Raw genomic sequence first — 14,263 nt, 5'->3', positions numbered from 1 at the left:
CTGGGTGACATTCCCTGGCTGGGCTGGGACCAGGTGTGCTTCCCTGGGGACAGGTGTCCTCCTCGGAGCAGCCCTGAACATTCCCAGTTCTCCAGCCCCAGCTATTCCCGGTTCTCCAGCCCTGTACCTTGCCCCTGTTTCCCGCAGCCCAGGAGAGGAAGCTCCCTTTGTTTGCTTGGCTCCAGGATTTTCCCTGCTTGTTCCTGCTCTGAGCTGCCGGGTGGGGAAGGCTGAGCCGGGACCGCAGGCAGGGGCTGTAGCTGGTGCCACTCTTAGGGTTGATCCCCACTGGCTGCTCCTTCGTGCCTCAGTTTCCCCATCTGGGAGCTCTGGGGGAGGGCCCTGCGGCCCTTCCTCCCCTCCGTGGGCCGGACGGGGCCAGCACCGGTCGCTGGGCTGGGCTGAGCCCCGCCGGTTCCGGGGCAGCTCCAGCTGAAGCCACTCCAGCAGCTGCTGCTCTGCGACCGGGAGGTGAGTCGGGGACCCAGACAGCAGCTGAAGCGCCCGAGCCCCCCAATCCTCAGCTGGATGGGGGTACCCTGTCCCCACAACCCCTATGGCAGGGCACCTTCATCCCGCGGGGCGTGGGGACCTGGTGTCTTTGGGAGCCCCGGGGTGAGCCCAGCGCTGCCCTGGAGCTGCGGGGGGCTCTTGTGCTGGCTCCCACCCATGGCTGCTGACCCTGGGGTCTCACCCAGCAGCACGGGGGGCTCAGACCCCTGGAGGGCTCTGCCATCTCTAGAGGCTGCCGGTGCAACCTCCATCACCCTTTTTGCCCCATATTTCCCCACCTTCTCCGCGCTCGTGAACTTTCCCCGGGGCACCGATAAGCGGGGCTGGGTTTACAGCCCTGCGCTCCAGCTGTAAAGTGGGGGTGAAGGTCACCCCCAGGAACGTGACTGCGCTGTCACAGACAGGTGAGGGATGGAGGAGAGCGGGGGGAAGCAGCTCCCGGGGCTGACCTGGCGGGGGGCTTGGGCTCCCCTCCCCGCCCCGGCTTCCCCCTGCCAGGAAGGAGGGAGGAAGTGGAGGCTGAATTAATCCCTGCCCCAAGAATAGGGTCCAGGTGTCCGCATTTCCTGCCCGAGTCCCCGCTTCCCCCCAGCATCCGGCTGCCCCCAGCCCCACCACCGGGTCCTGGGCACCAGGATACCCCGGGAAGCTGCCCCCCGTGCCTCCATGGCTGTGTGGCTGCCTTGTCCCCTATCCCCAGAGCTGGGGGGGGCACCCAAGATCCCAGAAACTGCTGAGGACCTGGTGGGGCGTTTTGGGGTGGGGGCTGCGTGTCCGTGGCTGCAGCCCCCACCCCGTGCTGTGTCCCAGCTGCCCCGGAGCTGCCCGGCCATGGAAGGCGCCTCCTCGCTGCTGGACGCCGCGGCCGTCGCGGACCTGGTGCTGCTGGACCCGCTGACCGAGGAGTCGCTGGTCCAGACGCTGCAGGAGCGATTCCGCCGCCGCGACATCTACGTGGGCAGCGGGACGCGGGGGTGTTTGGGGGGCGCGACAGGGGCTGCTGGCGTGGGAGTGGGATACGGGGTCTGGGATGGGGATTGGCAAGGCTACAGGGGATGGGGAATGGGATATGGGGTCTGGGATAGGCAGTGGGATATGGGGTCTGGGATGGGGATTGGCAAGGCTACAGGGGATGGGGAATGAGATATGGGGTCTGGGGTGGGGATTGGCAAGGCTACAGGGGATGGGGAATGGGATGTGGGGTCTGGGATAGGCAGTGGGATATGGGGTCTGGGATGGGGATTGGCAAGGCTACAGGGGATGGGGAATGAGATATGGGGTCTGGGGTGGGGATTGGCAGGGCTGCAGGGCTGGGATAGGGAATGGGATGTGGGGTCTGGGATGGGGATTGGCAAGGCTACAGGGGATGGGGAATGGGATATGGGGTCTGGGGTGGGGATTGGCAGGGCTGCAGGGTCTGGGATAGGGAATGGGATGTGGGGTATGGGATGGGAACAGGATATGGGGTCTGGGATGGGGATTGGCAAGGCTACAGGGTCAGGGATGGAGAGGGAGATATGGGGTCTGAGACAGGGATTGGTAGTGCTGCAGGGTCTGGGATGGGGAGCGAGATATGGGGTCTGGGATGGGGATTGGGAGGGCTGCAGGGTCTGGGATGGGGAATGGGAGGGCTTCAATGTGAGCAGGATATGGGGTCTGGGTTGGGGAAAAGGATCCCCACCTCCCAAGAGAGTGGGAGAACTGCAGAGTCTGGGGTGGGGAGCAGGATATGGAGTCTGGGATTGGGAGCAGGAGACCTTTGGGGTCCAGAGTGGGAACAGGGTATGGGGCCTGGGATGCAAAGTGGGAGGGCTGCAGGGTTGAGGGTGAGGAATGGGGTTTGGGGGTCTGGGATGAGGAGAAGGATCTGGGAAGCAGGAGGGCTGCAGGGTCTGGGATGGGGAGCAGAATAGAGGGTCCTGGGATGGAGAGCAGTATGTGGGGTCTGGAATGGGGAGTGGGATCTGGAGTCTGGGATGAAGACAAGGATTTGGGATGAGGAGGGGGAGCACCAGGACCTCCTGACCCCTCATCCCTGCTGTCCTGCTGTCCCACAGACGTACATTGGGAATGTGGTGATCTCGGTGAACCCATACCAGTCCCTGCCCATCTACACCCCGGAGAAGGTGGAGGAGTATCGCAACTGCAGCTTCTTCGCCGTGAAGCCCCACATGTGAGCACGGGGAGGCTGGTGGTGCCCTTGGTCCCCTGGATTGTGCCAAGGGCATCACTCTCGGGCAATCCCAAGGTGCTGGGGTCTAAGAGAATGCACCTGGGGCAACACCACAGCCACAACGAGGGGGTCTTGGCATTTCCTGAAGCCCCCAGATGGCTCCAGTCCCTTCCAACCCCTCTTGCCCCCAGCTATGCCATCGCTGACGATGCCTATCGCTCGCTGCGGGACCGGGACAGGGACCAGTGCATCCTCATCACCGGCGAGAGCGGCGCCGGCAAGACAGGTACAGCCAGGGCTGCAAGGCAGGCTCAGGGCACTGCGAGGGGCCGGTGGGGTGAGGGGCACAGCCCCAGCGCCCACGACCCCACACCAATGACCCCCGGCCCCTCGCCGGCAGAGGCCAGCAAGCTGGTGATGTCCTACGTGGCAGCCGTGAGCAGCAAAGGGGAGGAGGTGAACAAGGTGAAGGAGCAGCTCCTGCAGTCCAACCCCGTGCTGGAGGGTGAGTGCCCGACATCCTGAGCCCCACCTCCCGCATCCCGGACCTGCCGGGGCTCGGCGCTGTCCCCCCGGACCGCACCGTAACACCCCTCCTCTCCTGCAGCCTTTGGAAACGCCAAGACTGTCCGGAATGACAACTCCTCCCGATTCGTGAGTGACCTGGGGACGGGGGTTGGACCCTGATGGGGCTGGCAGCACAGAGGGGATGGGGATGGGGGGAATGGAGCTGCCAGTCCCACCAGGACCCCCTTCCCTGACCCAGCCACCCTCCCCCAGGGCAAGTACATGGACATTGAGTTCGACTTCAAGGGCGAGCCCCTGGGAGGGGTCATCAGCAACTGTGAGTACCCACTGCCCATCCCGGGGGGTTCCACTCCACACACCCCAGCGACACTGACCCTGCGGGAAATTGCTCTGTAGAAAATTCTCAAAACCTGACAGAAGGTTCACATAGTGTGCATCTGTATACAAACCTTGAGATAAAAAATTCTGACTTAAAAAAAAAACATAGAATGAGACGGACTTTGTTGAGAGAGAAATAGAACTAAAAACAAATTTCAAAAGATAGCCTTGCAAAAAAGGCTTCATTAAGCTTTGCAAAATTCGGAGAATTTGCAGAATACATTATTAAATTATTCAAGTGTAGATTCTATTCATTATCTGAGTCACAACATGACCCCTCCCTGCAGACCTGCTGGAGAAATCCCGCATTGTCCGGCACGTGAAGGGCGAGAGGAACTTCCACATCTTCTACCAGCTCCTGGCTGGAGCTTCACCACAGCTGCTCCGTAGGTCCAGACCTCACAGTGTGAGGGGTTTGGAGGTGGAACAGGAGCTGGGGAGGATCATGGCTGAACTGCCACCTCCTCTCCCCTCCACCAGAGCAGCTGAAGCTCCGCCAGGACTGTGGGCACTATGGATACCTGAACCGGGAGGGCTCCAACCTGCCCGGCATGGACGATGCCGCCAACTTCCACGCTATGCAGGTACCCATGGGAAAACGGGACCCTCCCTGAAAATCCTGGAGCCCACCCCATCCCCTGAGCTGTTGTGTCCATCCCCAGGATGCCATGAGGGTCATCGGCTTCTCGCCCGCCGAGGTGACAGAGCTGCTGCAGGTGACGGCCGTGGTGCTCAAACTGGGCAACGTCCAGCTGAGCAGCAGCTTCCAGGCCAGCGGGATGGAGGCCTGCAGCATCACCGAGCCCCAGGGTAGGGATGGGGGATAGGGATGGGAACAGGGGGTGGGGGGACCCCCTCAGCCCCTCCTTGGCTCTGGCAGCGCCATCTCCTCACACAGAGCTGCGGGAGATCTGCGAGCTGATCGGGCTGGACCCTGGCACGCTGGAGCGGGCGTTGTGCTCCCGCACGGTGAAGGCGCGGGATGAGACAGTGCTCACCACCCTCACCGTCCCCCAGGTGAGCAGGACCACCCCCAGCCGTGGGGCTGATGCCTGGCAGCCCCCCATGAGCTGGCACCAGCCCCTCTCCCCTCTCCCCAGGGCTACTACGGCCGGGACGCGCTGGCCAAGAACATCTACAGCCGCCTCTTCAACTGGCTGGTGAATCGTATCAATGCCAGCATCCAGGTGAGCTCCAGGAGATCCTGGAGCCCCAGCAGGACCCTGGACCCCCACCCCACACAGGGCTCAAGACCCCATTATCTCCCCAGGTGAAGTCGGACAAGCAGAGGAAGGTGATGGGTGTCCTGGACATCTACGGCTTTGAGATCTTCCAGGTGAGTGAAGGATCCACCAGGCCCCGTTCAGGGGGTTGGGAACAGCATTTGAGACACGGGGCAGGGCTGGGGGCTCGGGAAGCAGCTGCCATGCAGGACCCTTCTCTCGCAGGACAACGGCTTTGAGCAGTTCATCATCAACTACTGCAACGAGAAGCTGCAGCAGATCTTCATCCTGATGACGCTGAAGGAGGAGCAGGAGGAATACGTCCGAGAGGTACCTCCAGCCCCTGCTAGAGCACGGCCTCAAGGAGCTTTGGCCCCCTGGGATGGGGAAGTGCCGGAGACGGCTCCGCTGCACGTCCCTCCCTCGCCCCGCTCCCTGCCGAGGCACATTCAATGGCAGGAAGGGATTCGGGATCCTCGTCCCCGTGGCCGGACGTCCGGTTCCTGCCCCACATCAGCTGGGGGTGTGCATGGGGCAGGCTCTGGGTTATCCGTGTGTCTGACCCACATCTACTCTCAGGGCATCCAGTGGACCCCGGTGGAGTTTTTCGACAACAGCATCATCTGCAACTTGATCGAGAACGTGAGTTGCCCACCCAGTGCTGGGATCTTGGAGTTCCAGCTCCCCCCAAAGCCCAAACTGGGATCCACTGGGGCTGGTTTGGGCTGACACCATCCACCATGGCACAGAGCACCACCGGGATCCTGGCCATGCTGGACGAGGAGTGCCTGCGGCCCGGCGTGGTCAACGAGGACACCTTCCTCACCAAACTCAACCAGCTCTTGGCCACACACAAGCACTACGAGAGCAAGGAGACACAGAACGCCCGGCGTGTCACCGACACCAGCCTGCCACCGCGCTGCTTCCGCATCCACCACTACGCCGGCAAGGTCCGACAACGCCGGCTCCTCTTCCCAGTGCCACACTCCTCATCCCAGCACCCCGATCCTCTTCCCAGTGCCACACTCCTCATCCCAGTACCCTAATCCTCTTCCCAGCACCCTGATCCTCTTCCCAGAGCTTTGATCCTCTTCCCAATGCCCAAATCCTCTTCCCAGAGACCTGATCCTCTTCCCAGCACCCTGATCCTCTTCCCAATGCCCAAATCCTCTTCCCAGAGATCTGATCCTCTTCCCTGTGCCACACTCCTCTTCCCAGTACCCTAATACTCTTCCCAGCACCCTGATCCTCTTCCCAGAGCCTTGATCCTCTTCCCAATGCCCAAATCCTCTTCCCAGAGACCTGATCCTCTTCCCAGCACCCTGATCCTCTTCCCAATGCCCAAATCCTCTTCCCAGAGACCTGATCCTCTTCCCAGTGCCCCAGTCCTCTTCCCAGCACTCTGGTCTTTTTCCCATCACTCTGGTTCTCTTACCGGCACCCCAGTCCTCTTCCCAGCCACTTTGGTTCTTCTCCCATCATCCCAGATCTCTTTTCAGCACCTCAGTCCTCTTCCCAGCACCCCAGGCTTCTTCCCTGCATCTCAGACCTCCTCCTAGCTCTCTGGATCTCTCTACAGCATCCTGGTCCTATTCTCCCATGAGAATTCTATTCTGGTCCTATTCCCAGTGCCTCAGCTCTCTTCCCAGTGCCCTGGTCCTCTTCCCAGCACCCCAGTTCTCCTCCCAGCACCCCAGTTCTCTTCCCATACCTCAGTTCTCTTCCCAGTGCCCCGCTCCCCTTCCCAGCTGTGCACAGGAGATGTGGGGCTGGACTGGGAGCAGGCTGGAGATGCTGCACCGTGCCCCACTCCCTGCCCGGGTGCTGACCCCACTGCCCCGCTAGGTGACCTACAACGTGACGGGCTTCATCGAGAAGAACAACGACCTGCTCTTCCGCGACCTCTCGCAGGCCATGTGGGCGGCCCGGCACGCGCTGCTGCGCTCGCTCTTCCCCGAGGGAGACCCCCAGAAGGTCTCCCTCAAGCTGCCCCCCACTGCAGGCTTCCAGTTCAAGTCATCCGTGGCAATGCTGATGAAGAACCTCTACTCCAAGAACCCCAACTACATCAGGTACCGGCCCTGGCGGAGACCCCCGGGGGTGGCTCCGGCGCCCCAAACCCCCCCAAACCACCGCTGCGCTCCGCAGGTGCATCAAACCCAACGACACCAAGTCAGCCATGGTGTTCACGCCGGAGCTGGTGCTGGCACAGGTCCGGTACCTGGGGCTGATGGAGAACGTGCGGGTGCGGCGGGCGGGCTACGCCTTCCGCCAGCTCTACGGCCCCTTCCTGCAGCGCTACAAGATGCTCAACCCCCGCACGTGGCCCCGCTGGGACGGTGGGGACAGGTACGGGGCTGGCACGGTCCGCGAGGGTCAGGGGGTTGCCGGGGGGGCTCTGACCGGCCTCGTCTCTGCCACACTGCAGGGAGGGGGCCGAGGTGCTGCTGGCAGGTCTGGCGTTCCCCGCCGAGGAGCTGGCGTTCGGCCACACCAAGATCTTCATCCGCTCGCCACGCACTGTGAGTCTGGGAATGGGGAAGTCCAGGGGGGATCCAGACTTGTCCTGGGAGTTCCTGGGTGATGCCACAGCACCTGGGGCTGCTCAGTGAGCCAGCGCTTGCCGTGGTTGTCCCCAGCTCTTCGACCTGGAGCGGCGGCGCCAGGAGCGCATGGCCCAGCTCGCCACCCTCATCCAGAAGACGTTTCGGGGCTGGCGGTGCCGGACCCAGTACCAGCTGATGCGCAAGAGCCAGATCCTCATCTCTGCCTGGTTCCGTGGCCACAGGGTGAGGACGGGGCAGGTCCTGGCCGTGCTTCCCCTGCCCATCCCTCTCCCCCTGGTTCTCCAAGCCCACCCAACTCACCCCCTTGTTCCCCCGCAGCAAAAGAACCGGTACAAGCAGATGAAGCGGTCGGCACTGATCCTGCAGGCTTATGCACGGGGCTGGAAGGTGAGGGCTGGGCAGCCCCAGGGCCACCATGGGACTGGCCTGGTGTGGGAGAGCAGGGTGGGTGGGGACAGGGGCTCTGCGTGCCCCACGGTGGGACCAGGAGCTCCGTGTGTCCCACGGTGGGACCAGATTCACCCTCATCTCCTCTCCCCGTCTTTTCTCCTTCTCTCCTGCCTCTCTCCTGCCTCTCCCTCTCGCTCCATGTCTGTGTTGGTGTCTCCCCCTCGGGCTCCCTGGGCTCTCACCCCTGCAGTCTCGCCGGCTCCTCCGGGAGCTGAAGTCCCAGTGCCGACGTCACGCGGCCGCCACCACCATCGCTGCTCACTGGAGAGGGTACCAGGTAACGGGGCCACGCGCCCTCAGGCCACCTCTGTCCTGCTGTCCGTGCCGCTGTGTCCGGGCTGTCTGTCTGTCTGCCCACCCTGTCGGGCTGGAGCCTCTGTCCTCTCCCACTGGAGCCAAACAGGGAAGGGGGATGTGGGGAATGTGGGGGATGAGGGGGACGTGGGGGTTGGGACACCCTTGAGCTTTGTGGGGCTGGTGGTAGTGTCCGGTGTCCTCACTGCTGGCGCTGTCCCCGCAGGCACGCAGGACCTACAGGAAATATTTCCGTTCCAACGCCAGCACCTGCGTGGCCAACTTCATCTACCGGCGACTGGTGAGTGGGGCTGGGGGAGAGCGGCCCACGGTGCCTTCCCAGCCCCCTGCCCTGCTGGATGCCCCTGTCCTCTCCTGACCCCCTGCCACGTTGTCTCCCCCAGGTGCAGAGGTACCTGGTGGGGCTGGCAAAGAACCTCCCGCCGCTGTCGGTGACGGACCGGACCTGGCCCCCGGCGCCATACAGGTTCCTGGATGACGCCAACCAGGAGCTGAAGAACATCTTCTACCACTGGAAGGTGGGAGCAGGGGGAGATGGGGAGAATTCCAGGTGGGATCTGGCTGTGCCAGCTCACCCGAGAGGTCTTTGATGGCATCAAATCGCCTCCTCCCTCGGCAGTGCAAGAAGTACCGGGACCAGCTGCCGGCGTCGCGCCGGGCCCAGCTGCAGGCCAGGCTCTGCGCCAGCGAGCTCTTCAAGGACAAGAAGACCCTGTACCCCAAAAGGTGCCAGGGCAGGGGGCTGGGGGTGCAGGGGAGCTCCGGGCAGCACTGGCTGATGGCCTCATCCCCAGCCTGCAGCAGCCCTTCTGTGGGGAGTACCTGGGGCTGAAGCAGAACCCCAAGTACCAGAAGCTCCACGCCGTGGCCAAGGACAAGCTGGTGATGGCTGACACCGTGAGGAAGGTGAACAGGGCTAATGGAAAGGTGAGATCCTGCTTTGGCTCCGTGCCCTGGGCAGAGGGAGGGGCACACAGGGCCACCATGACCCTCGGTTCTTGGTGACCCCCTGCCCACGTTGACCCCCACCCACAGACAGTCCCACGCCTGCTGCTCCTCACCACCGAGCACCTGGTCCTGGCTGACCCCAAGGCTGCCCAGCCCAAGACCGTGCTCAGCCTCAGTGACATCCGTGGCGTCTCAGTCACCCGCTTCTCCGATGGCTTTCTGGCCCTGCACCTCAAGGAGGTACCTGGGGAGGGGGGCCCTGGGGGCTCAGGGGGTCCCCAGCAGGGCTGAGCCCCCCGCTCGCCCCACAGGTCTCCACAGTGGGGGCCAAGGGCGACTTTCTGCTGGTCAGTGACCACCTCATCGAGCTGGTCACCCGCCTGCACCAGACCTTCGAGGCCACCACGGGACAGGCGCTGCCCCTGCACGTCACTGACAGGTGTGGGCGGGGCTTTGGTGGGCGTGGTCGCAGTGGGTGTGGTTACAGTGGGCGGAGCCTGAAGGGCAGGACTACAATGGGTGGGGCAGGACAGGGCTGGGGGCACAGAGGGAGTGGCTTCTGTGGGTGGGGCTACCTTGGGTGGGGCCAGGAGGGTGGGGCTGCAGTGGGTGGGGTTATGGTGGGTGGGACAGGGCGGTGCCCAAGGTGGGATCGAGGTGGGGGTGGAGCCTCCAAGGGTGGGGCACCATGTGAGTGACCTGATTGGCTGCAGCAGGAAGCCGCTGAGGAGTGGGTGCAACCATGGTAGCTCATTGGGCAATGAGGGGATGGGCGTGGGCGAGTTCCCCTTCCACCTCTCCATCCTGGCCCCTCCCCATCCGAACCCCTCCCCTCCATCCTCCCCTCCCAGGTTCTCCACCCGCTTCCCGAAGGGCGACGTGTCCATCACCGTGGTGGAGTCGCCCAAGGCCAGCACCAACGGCCCTGTCTGCAAGAAAAAGGGCAGCAACAAGATGGAGGTCCTGGTGCACTGAGGGGACCCTCACGAGGACCCCCCACCCTCACACTGGCACCCCCGACCCCCCCCTTGTGTCATCCCCCACCCCTGTGGGTGCTGGCAGCACCCAGGCATCGCTCCAACCCCATTAAAAGGATGCTGAGGTGTCGGTACCAGGGCGGTGTCACCCCGTCACAGGTAGGGTGGGACCTCAGGACACAGTGCCCAAGCCGGGGGGCACAGCCCAGCCCGGTGATGTAGCCCCTCATCCTGGCCTCCCACTTTTCCTGGCTTTTCCTGATGCCTGATTGCAGCCAGCGCTCAGCTTGCGGTGATTGGAAAGGCTCCAAATTGTGGCCACTTTTCCCATCAAGTGGCTCACAGCTCATGCTGCCTCAGAGGCAATTTCTTGGCGGCCGTGGGTGGCTGCATGTGAGGTCCCTGTCATCCTCCTGCCTGCACTGGACGTCCCTGTCCCCCTGCCCAGGGTCCCCCCACCCTGCTGCAGGACACCCGTGCAGGGGCTCCTTGCCCGGGCTGGTGCTGGAGCTGCTCTTGGGGACCAGGGACGCGGAGAATGGGATAGAGGGAAGTCCACTGCACATCCCCAGTGATGCTGCAGCCCAGGACCCGTGGGACCTCCATCAATCCGCCACACCCCAGGTGCCTCAGGACCCCCATCAGGACCCCCATCAGGACCCCCATCAGTCCTGCAGTGCCCAGGACTCTCTGGACCCCCACCAGTCCTGCAGCTCTCAGGATCTGTGGGACCCTGCCAGTTCTCCAGCCTTGAGAATCCTCAGGAGCCACATCAGCCCTGCAGCCCCCAGGTCCTCCAGGAGCTCCATCAGTCCTTCAACCCCCCCGGATCCATGGGACCCCTGCAGGCCCCAGGACCTGCAGAACCCCTGCCAGCCCCCAGAACCCTCCAGACCCCCATCAGTCCTCCAGCCCCCTGGACCCTCAGGACTCCCACCAGTCCTGCAGCCCCCAGGACCCCACAGCCCCCATGACAGGGTCTCCCCTGCTTTGCTGCCTTTCCCGCCCTGCACTCATCAAGCTCTTGAAGAGGGTTTTTATCCTGTCCCCACACATCACCCGCGTTACCTTCGGGAGCTGCCAACTCCCCGTCACGTCACCATCAGCACCAGCTCCCAGGTGGGCCCCGGAGCGCAGTTTGTCGTGCAGGGGGAGCGTGTGCGGGCAGCTCCCGCACGTGGGGGGGCACGTGCGTGTGCACGGTGGCACTTTGGTGGCCTGGCCGTGTCCCAGCACCGAGGGCTCCCCGCTCTCCGCCGCGGGCTCCGTCACGTCCCAGCACAGGGACCTTCCCCCGGCGAGGGGCGAGAGCCGTAAACAAGCCCGGGGCACCGTGGCTCTTCACAGCTGCGTCGCACTTGGCATCGCACAAGTAGGTGTTATTAATTAATTAGACCGTCTCTGGCCAGGCTCCGATTTAATTAACGTTCCCGGCACTGCAGATGCTGCCCTGCCCCGGGCTGTGTTGCCACGTGAGCTGCCGCTGCCGCCCGCCTTCCCGGGGGGCTGCCGCAGCCACCGGAGCAGTCGCCACTGCCTGTTGCTCGGGATGGAGTCCTTGGCTCTCATTTGTTGGCCCAGCCATTCCCTCTTTCCTTGTGCCCCTCTGTTTTTCCCCCAAATTTTCCTCCCCGTCTTCCACCTGGGCACATCCTGGCACAAGAGCAGGCAGGCCGGGCACGCTGCAATGGGGCAGGGTGTGAGGTACGTGTGAGTGTGTGTGTGGGCACACCTGTGCTTGTGTGTGCAGGTGAACACGTGCGTGCATCGCGTGTGCACGGTGGGAGCCTGGCCCATCCCCTGTCCCCCGTGAGACCCCCAAATCCTGGCTGCAGAGCCCAGCATCCAGCCAGGACCATTCCTCCATGCGTGTCCCCACTCGTGCCAACAGACACATGGTGACGTCCCCACGATGAGGGGCCGGGGGCTGCATGGGCACGGTGCCCGTGCGCTGACCCCCAGCCGGGGGTGCCTGCGTGGGCACGCGTGTGCCGCTGTGTGACTCCGCGTGTGTGACGAGTGCTGTCGGTGTCACGGTGCCTGCGTGGGCGTGAAGCTGCAGGGTGGGGGTACCACCCCACCGGCCCCCATTGGCGGCTCTCCTCTTGCCCACCCACGCCGTGCCATGGGCAGAGCCCCTTATTTAGCGCCGCGCAGCAGCCGCTGCCCCAGTGCTTCACCTCCTGGTTGAGCCCGGGCCGGGGGAGCTGCCCACCACCGCTGCCCACTGCTGCTGACCACCACCACTGCTGTCCACCACCACGCCTCGAGGAGTCCCTGCTCTGCAGCCACCGGCGGCGAGGGTCCCTCAGCCCTCGACTCCACCGGAGGGCTCGGCAGGTCTGTGTCCCTGTGTCCCACGGCTCTGGGGGCTCCCCAAGGTCCCGGGGAGCTGCTGTGCCCTGTCCTCACCCCGCTGGGGTTAGGGGAAGGCAGAAGGAGGAAGCGGAGGTTGGGACAGCGCTGGGGAGGGAACAGGCAGGAGGAGAGATGGGGTGAAGGTGTCTCTTGAATTTGGGGAGGGTTTGGTGGGGGGTCTAAAATCAAGTCCGGCCGTGGGCAAGCATATGCGTGCCATGGAGCGTGTCAGGGGACAGGGGTGTGCTGAGATGGGTGAACGAGCAGGACGGAGCCCGAGCCGTGTCTGTGCCCCACACTCGTGTTTGCACGGCTCATGTGTGAGTGCACACCCGTGGCACCACGGGCACAAGCGGGGACATGCGACCTCCGGGGCCACAGCACGGCAGTGTCCCCCTGCACACCCCGTAACGGGCCCCCCACCCTTGTAATGCACGCCCGGGGTGCATCCCGTCCAAGGGACACCGGCAGCCCGGGAAGCGGCGCAGTCCCTCCTCCGCACACCCCGGAGGGGGTCCCGCCGCCTTCGGCCCCGCCGTCTCCCGTCTCGCTGCTTTCCCTCCCCAGAGCCCGGTTCGGTTCCAGACTCATCCCGGGCCGCCCTATCGAGGGGTCGCCGGCTCGGAAGAGCCCCGGGCCTCGCCGCTCCGTCGCTGATCGTTGATCTCCCCATGAAGATGAAGAACCGACCGGTGCTGGCGGTGCTGCTCTTCCTGGCGCTGCCGCTCGCCCTCGCCCGCCGCGCCCCTTCCGCCCCGCCGGGCCCCGCGCTGGTACGGCCGTCGGGGGGGAGCGGCGGGCGGACCCCCGGACCCCCGGGAGCCCCCGGACCCCTTCCACCCCGCTCACCCGTTTCGCTCCCGCAGGGGATGCCCGTCTCGGAGCCGCTGCCGTGGAGCGCCCGCGGCAGCCCCGGGGCCGCCGCCGCCGCCGCCGCCGCCGCGTTGGATCTGCTGCGGGAGGAGGGCGCCGGTGAGGGGCTGGGGGGCTCGGGTGGGAGGTGTCGGTCCGCCCGGTCCCCGCTCACCCGCTTCGGTCTTTTCCAGGTCCCCCCGCGGCGCCGCAGAAGAGTAAGTCCCGCCCGGTGCCGGCGCCGCTGCCGGCGCCGGTGCCGGTGCCGCTGACGGCCGGTCTCTCCGCAGGAGACATGCACGATTTCTTCGTGGGGCTCATGGGGAAGCGAGCAGCGGAGCCCGGGCGAGCAGCGGGGCGGGGGGGCGACGGCCCGGCCCCCCGGTGCTCCCCGGGACCCCCCGCGCCCGGCGAGGCCCCGCTGCGGGCGGCCTGAGCGGCGGAACGAGCCCCCCACGCGCGGAGGGGCCCGGGTGGGGTTGTGCCCCGTGTCCCGGGGACGGTGGGACCGACTGCGGGAGCGTCCCGGGCGCCGGCGTCCACGGAGCTGTCGTGGGAGCCGCCCGGAGCGCGGCCGTCCCGCCCCACGCGCGCGTGTCCGTGCACCTGTGTACACCTGGACGTGCCCCGCTATACACCCACCCGTGTCTGCGCGGGACACGCGCAAACTGCGGCTCGGTGTCTTGGCTGCGCCGCCGGGACCCGCTCGGGACAGCCCAGGGGATGGGGATGCGGGGTGAGCCCGCGGGGATGAGCCCACGGGGATGAGCCCCGCGGGGATGAGCCCGCGGGGATGAGCCCACGGGGAGGAACCCACGGGGATGAGCCCGCGGGGATGAGCCCACGGGGATGAGCCCGCGGGGATGAGCCCGCGGGGATGAGTCGCGCGGGGATGAACCCGCGGGGATGAGCCCACGGGGATGAGCCCACGGGGATGAGCCTGCTGGGTTGAACCCACGGGGATGAGCCCACGGGGATGAG

General features: G+C 65.0%; 3 protein-coding genes across 4 annotated transcripts in view; 2 read left to right on the top strand and 1 right to left on the bottom strand.

The window, feature by feature from the left end:
* The window catches only part of GPR182 (G protein-coupled receptor 182), an 88,825-nt gene that overhangs the window by 59,524 nt on the left and 15,038 nt on the right, over positions 1-14,263 (bottom strand). The gene's annotated exons all lie outside the window — the stretch shown is intronic.
* Positions 291-10,206, top strand: MYO1A (myosin IA). The gene is made up of 29 exons (XM_068212558.1): positions 291-471; positions 1,324-1,467; positions 2,571-2,686; positions 2,878-2,972; positions 3,087-3,191; positions 3,294-3,340; positions 3,467-3,530; positions 3,880-3,978; positions 4,073-4,176; positions 4,255-4,402; positions 4,491-4,609; positions 4,693-4,779; positions 4,863-4,928; positions 5,041-5,145; positions 5,395-5,457; positions 5,565-5,765; positions 6,661-6,887; positions 6,964-7,164; positions 7,244-7,337; positions 7,455-7,604; positions 7,701-7,769; positions 8,023-8,109; positions 8,353-8,427; positions 8,531-8,665; positions 8,767-8,873; positions 8,942-9,074; positions 9,183-9,335; positions 9,407-9,534; positions 9,947-10,206. The coding sequence occupies exons 2-29, from the start codon at positions 1,345-1,347 to the stop codon at positions 10,068-10,070; spliced, it is 3,225 nt and encodes a 1,074-aa protein (XP_068068659.1). The 5' UTR covers positions 291-471; positions 1,324-1,344; the 3' UTR covers positions 10,071-10,206.
* On the top strand, positions 12,315-13,916 carry TAC3 (tachykinin precursor 3). Of its 2 annotated transcripts, none has more exons than XM_068212649.1 (5): positions 12,315-12,412; positions 13,016-13,203; positions 13,297-13,402; positions 13,477-13,500; positions 13,573-13,916. In XM_068212649.1, the coding sequence occupies exons 2-5, from the start codon at positions 13,102-13,104 to the stop codon at positions 13,716-13,718; spliced, it is 378 nt and encodes a 125-aa protein (XP_068068750.1). In that variant the 5' UTR covers positions 12,315-12,412; positions 13,016-13,101; the 3' UTR covers positions 13,719-13,916. The 2 variants fall into 2 exon arrangements, with proteins under 2 accessions (XP_068068750.1, XP_068068749.1); XM_068212648.1 differs by having other exon boundaries at positions 12,998-13,203.

The sequence above is a fragment of the Anomalospiza imberbis genome, chromosome 22, assembly GCF_031753505.1.
Source record: "Anomalospiza imberbis isolate Cuckoo-Finch-1a 21T00152 chromosome 22, ASM3175350v1, whole genome shotgun sequence".
Lineage (NCBI taxonomy): Eukaryota > Metazoa > Chordata > Aves > Passeriformes > Viduidae > Anomalospiza > Anomalospiza imberbis.
Note: the sequence above shows the minus strand (reverse complement) of the source record. Positions and strands in the feature narration are given on the sequence as shown.

What these genes read in the sequence shown, in the direction of transcription:
- TAC3 (XM_068212649.1), top strand. Translation starts at nt 13,102, where the DNA reads ATGAAGATGAAGAACCGACCGGTGCTGGCGGTGCTGCTCTTCCTGGCG. An exon ending in GCTGCGGGAGGAGGGCGCCG is followed by an intron (nt 13,403 to 13,476) that starts GTGAGGGGCTGG and finishes GGTCTTTTCCAG; the next exon opens with GTCCCCCCGCGGCGCCGCAG. An exon ending in CCCCGCGGCGCCGCAGAAGA is followed by an intron (nt 13,501 to 13,572) that starts GTAAGTCCCGCC and finishes GTCTCTCCGCAG; the next exon opens with GAGACATGCACGATTTCTTC.
- MYO1A (XM_068212558.1), top strand. Translation starts at nt 1,345, where the DNA reads ATGGAAGGCGCCTCCTCGCTGCTGGACGCCGCGGCCGTCGCGGACCTG. An exon ending in AGCTTCACCACAGCTGCTCC is followed by an intron (nt 3,979 to 4,072) that starts GTAGGTCCAGAC and finishes CCCCTCCACCAG; the next exon opens with AGCAGCTGAAGCTCCGCCAG. An exon ending in AAGACCCTGTACCCCAAAAG is followed by an intron (nt 8,874 to 8,941) that starts GTGCCAGGGCAG and finishes CCTCATCCCCAG; the next exon opens with CCTGCAGCAGCCCTTCTGTG.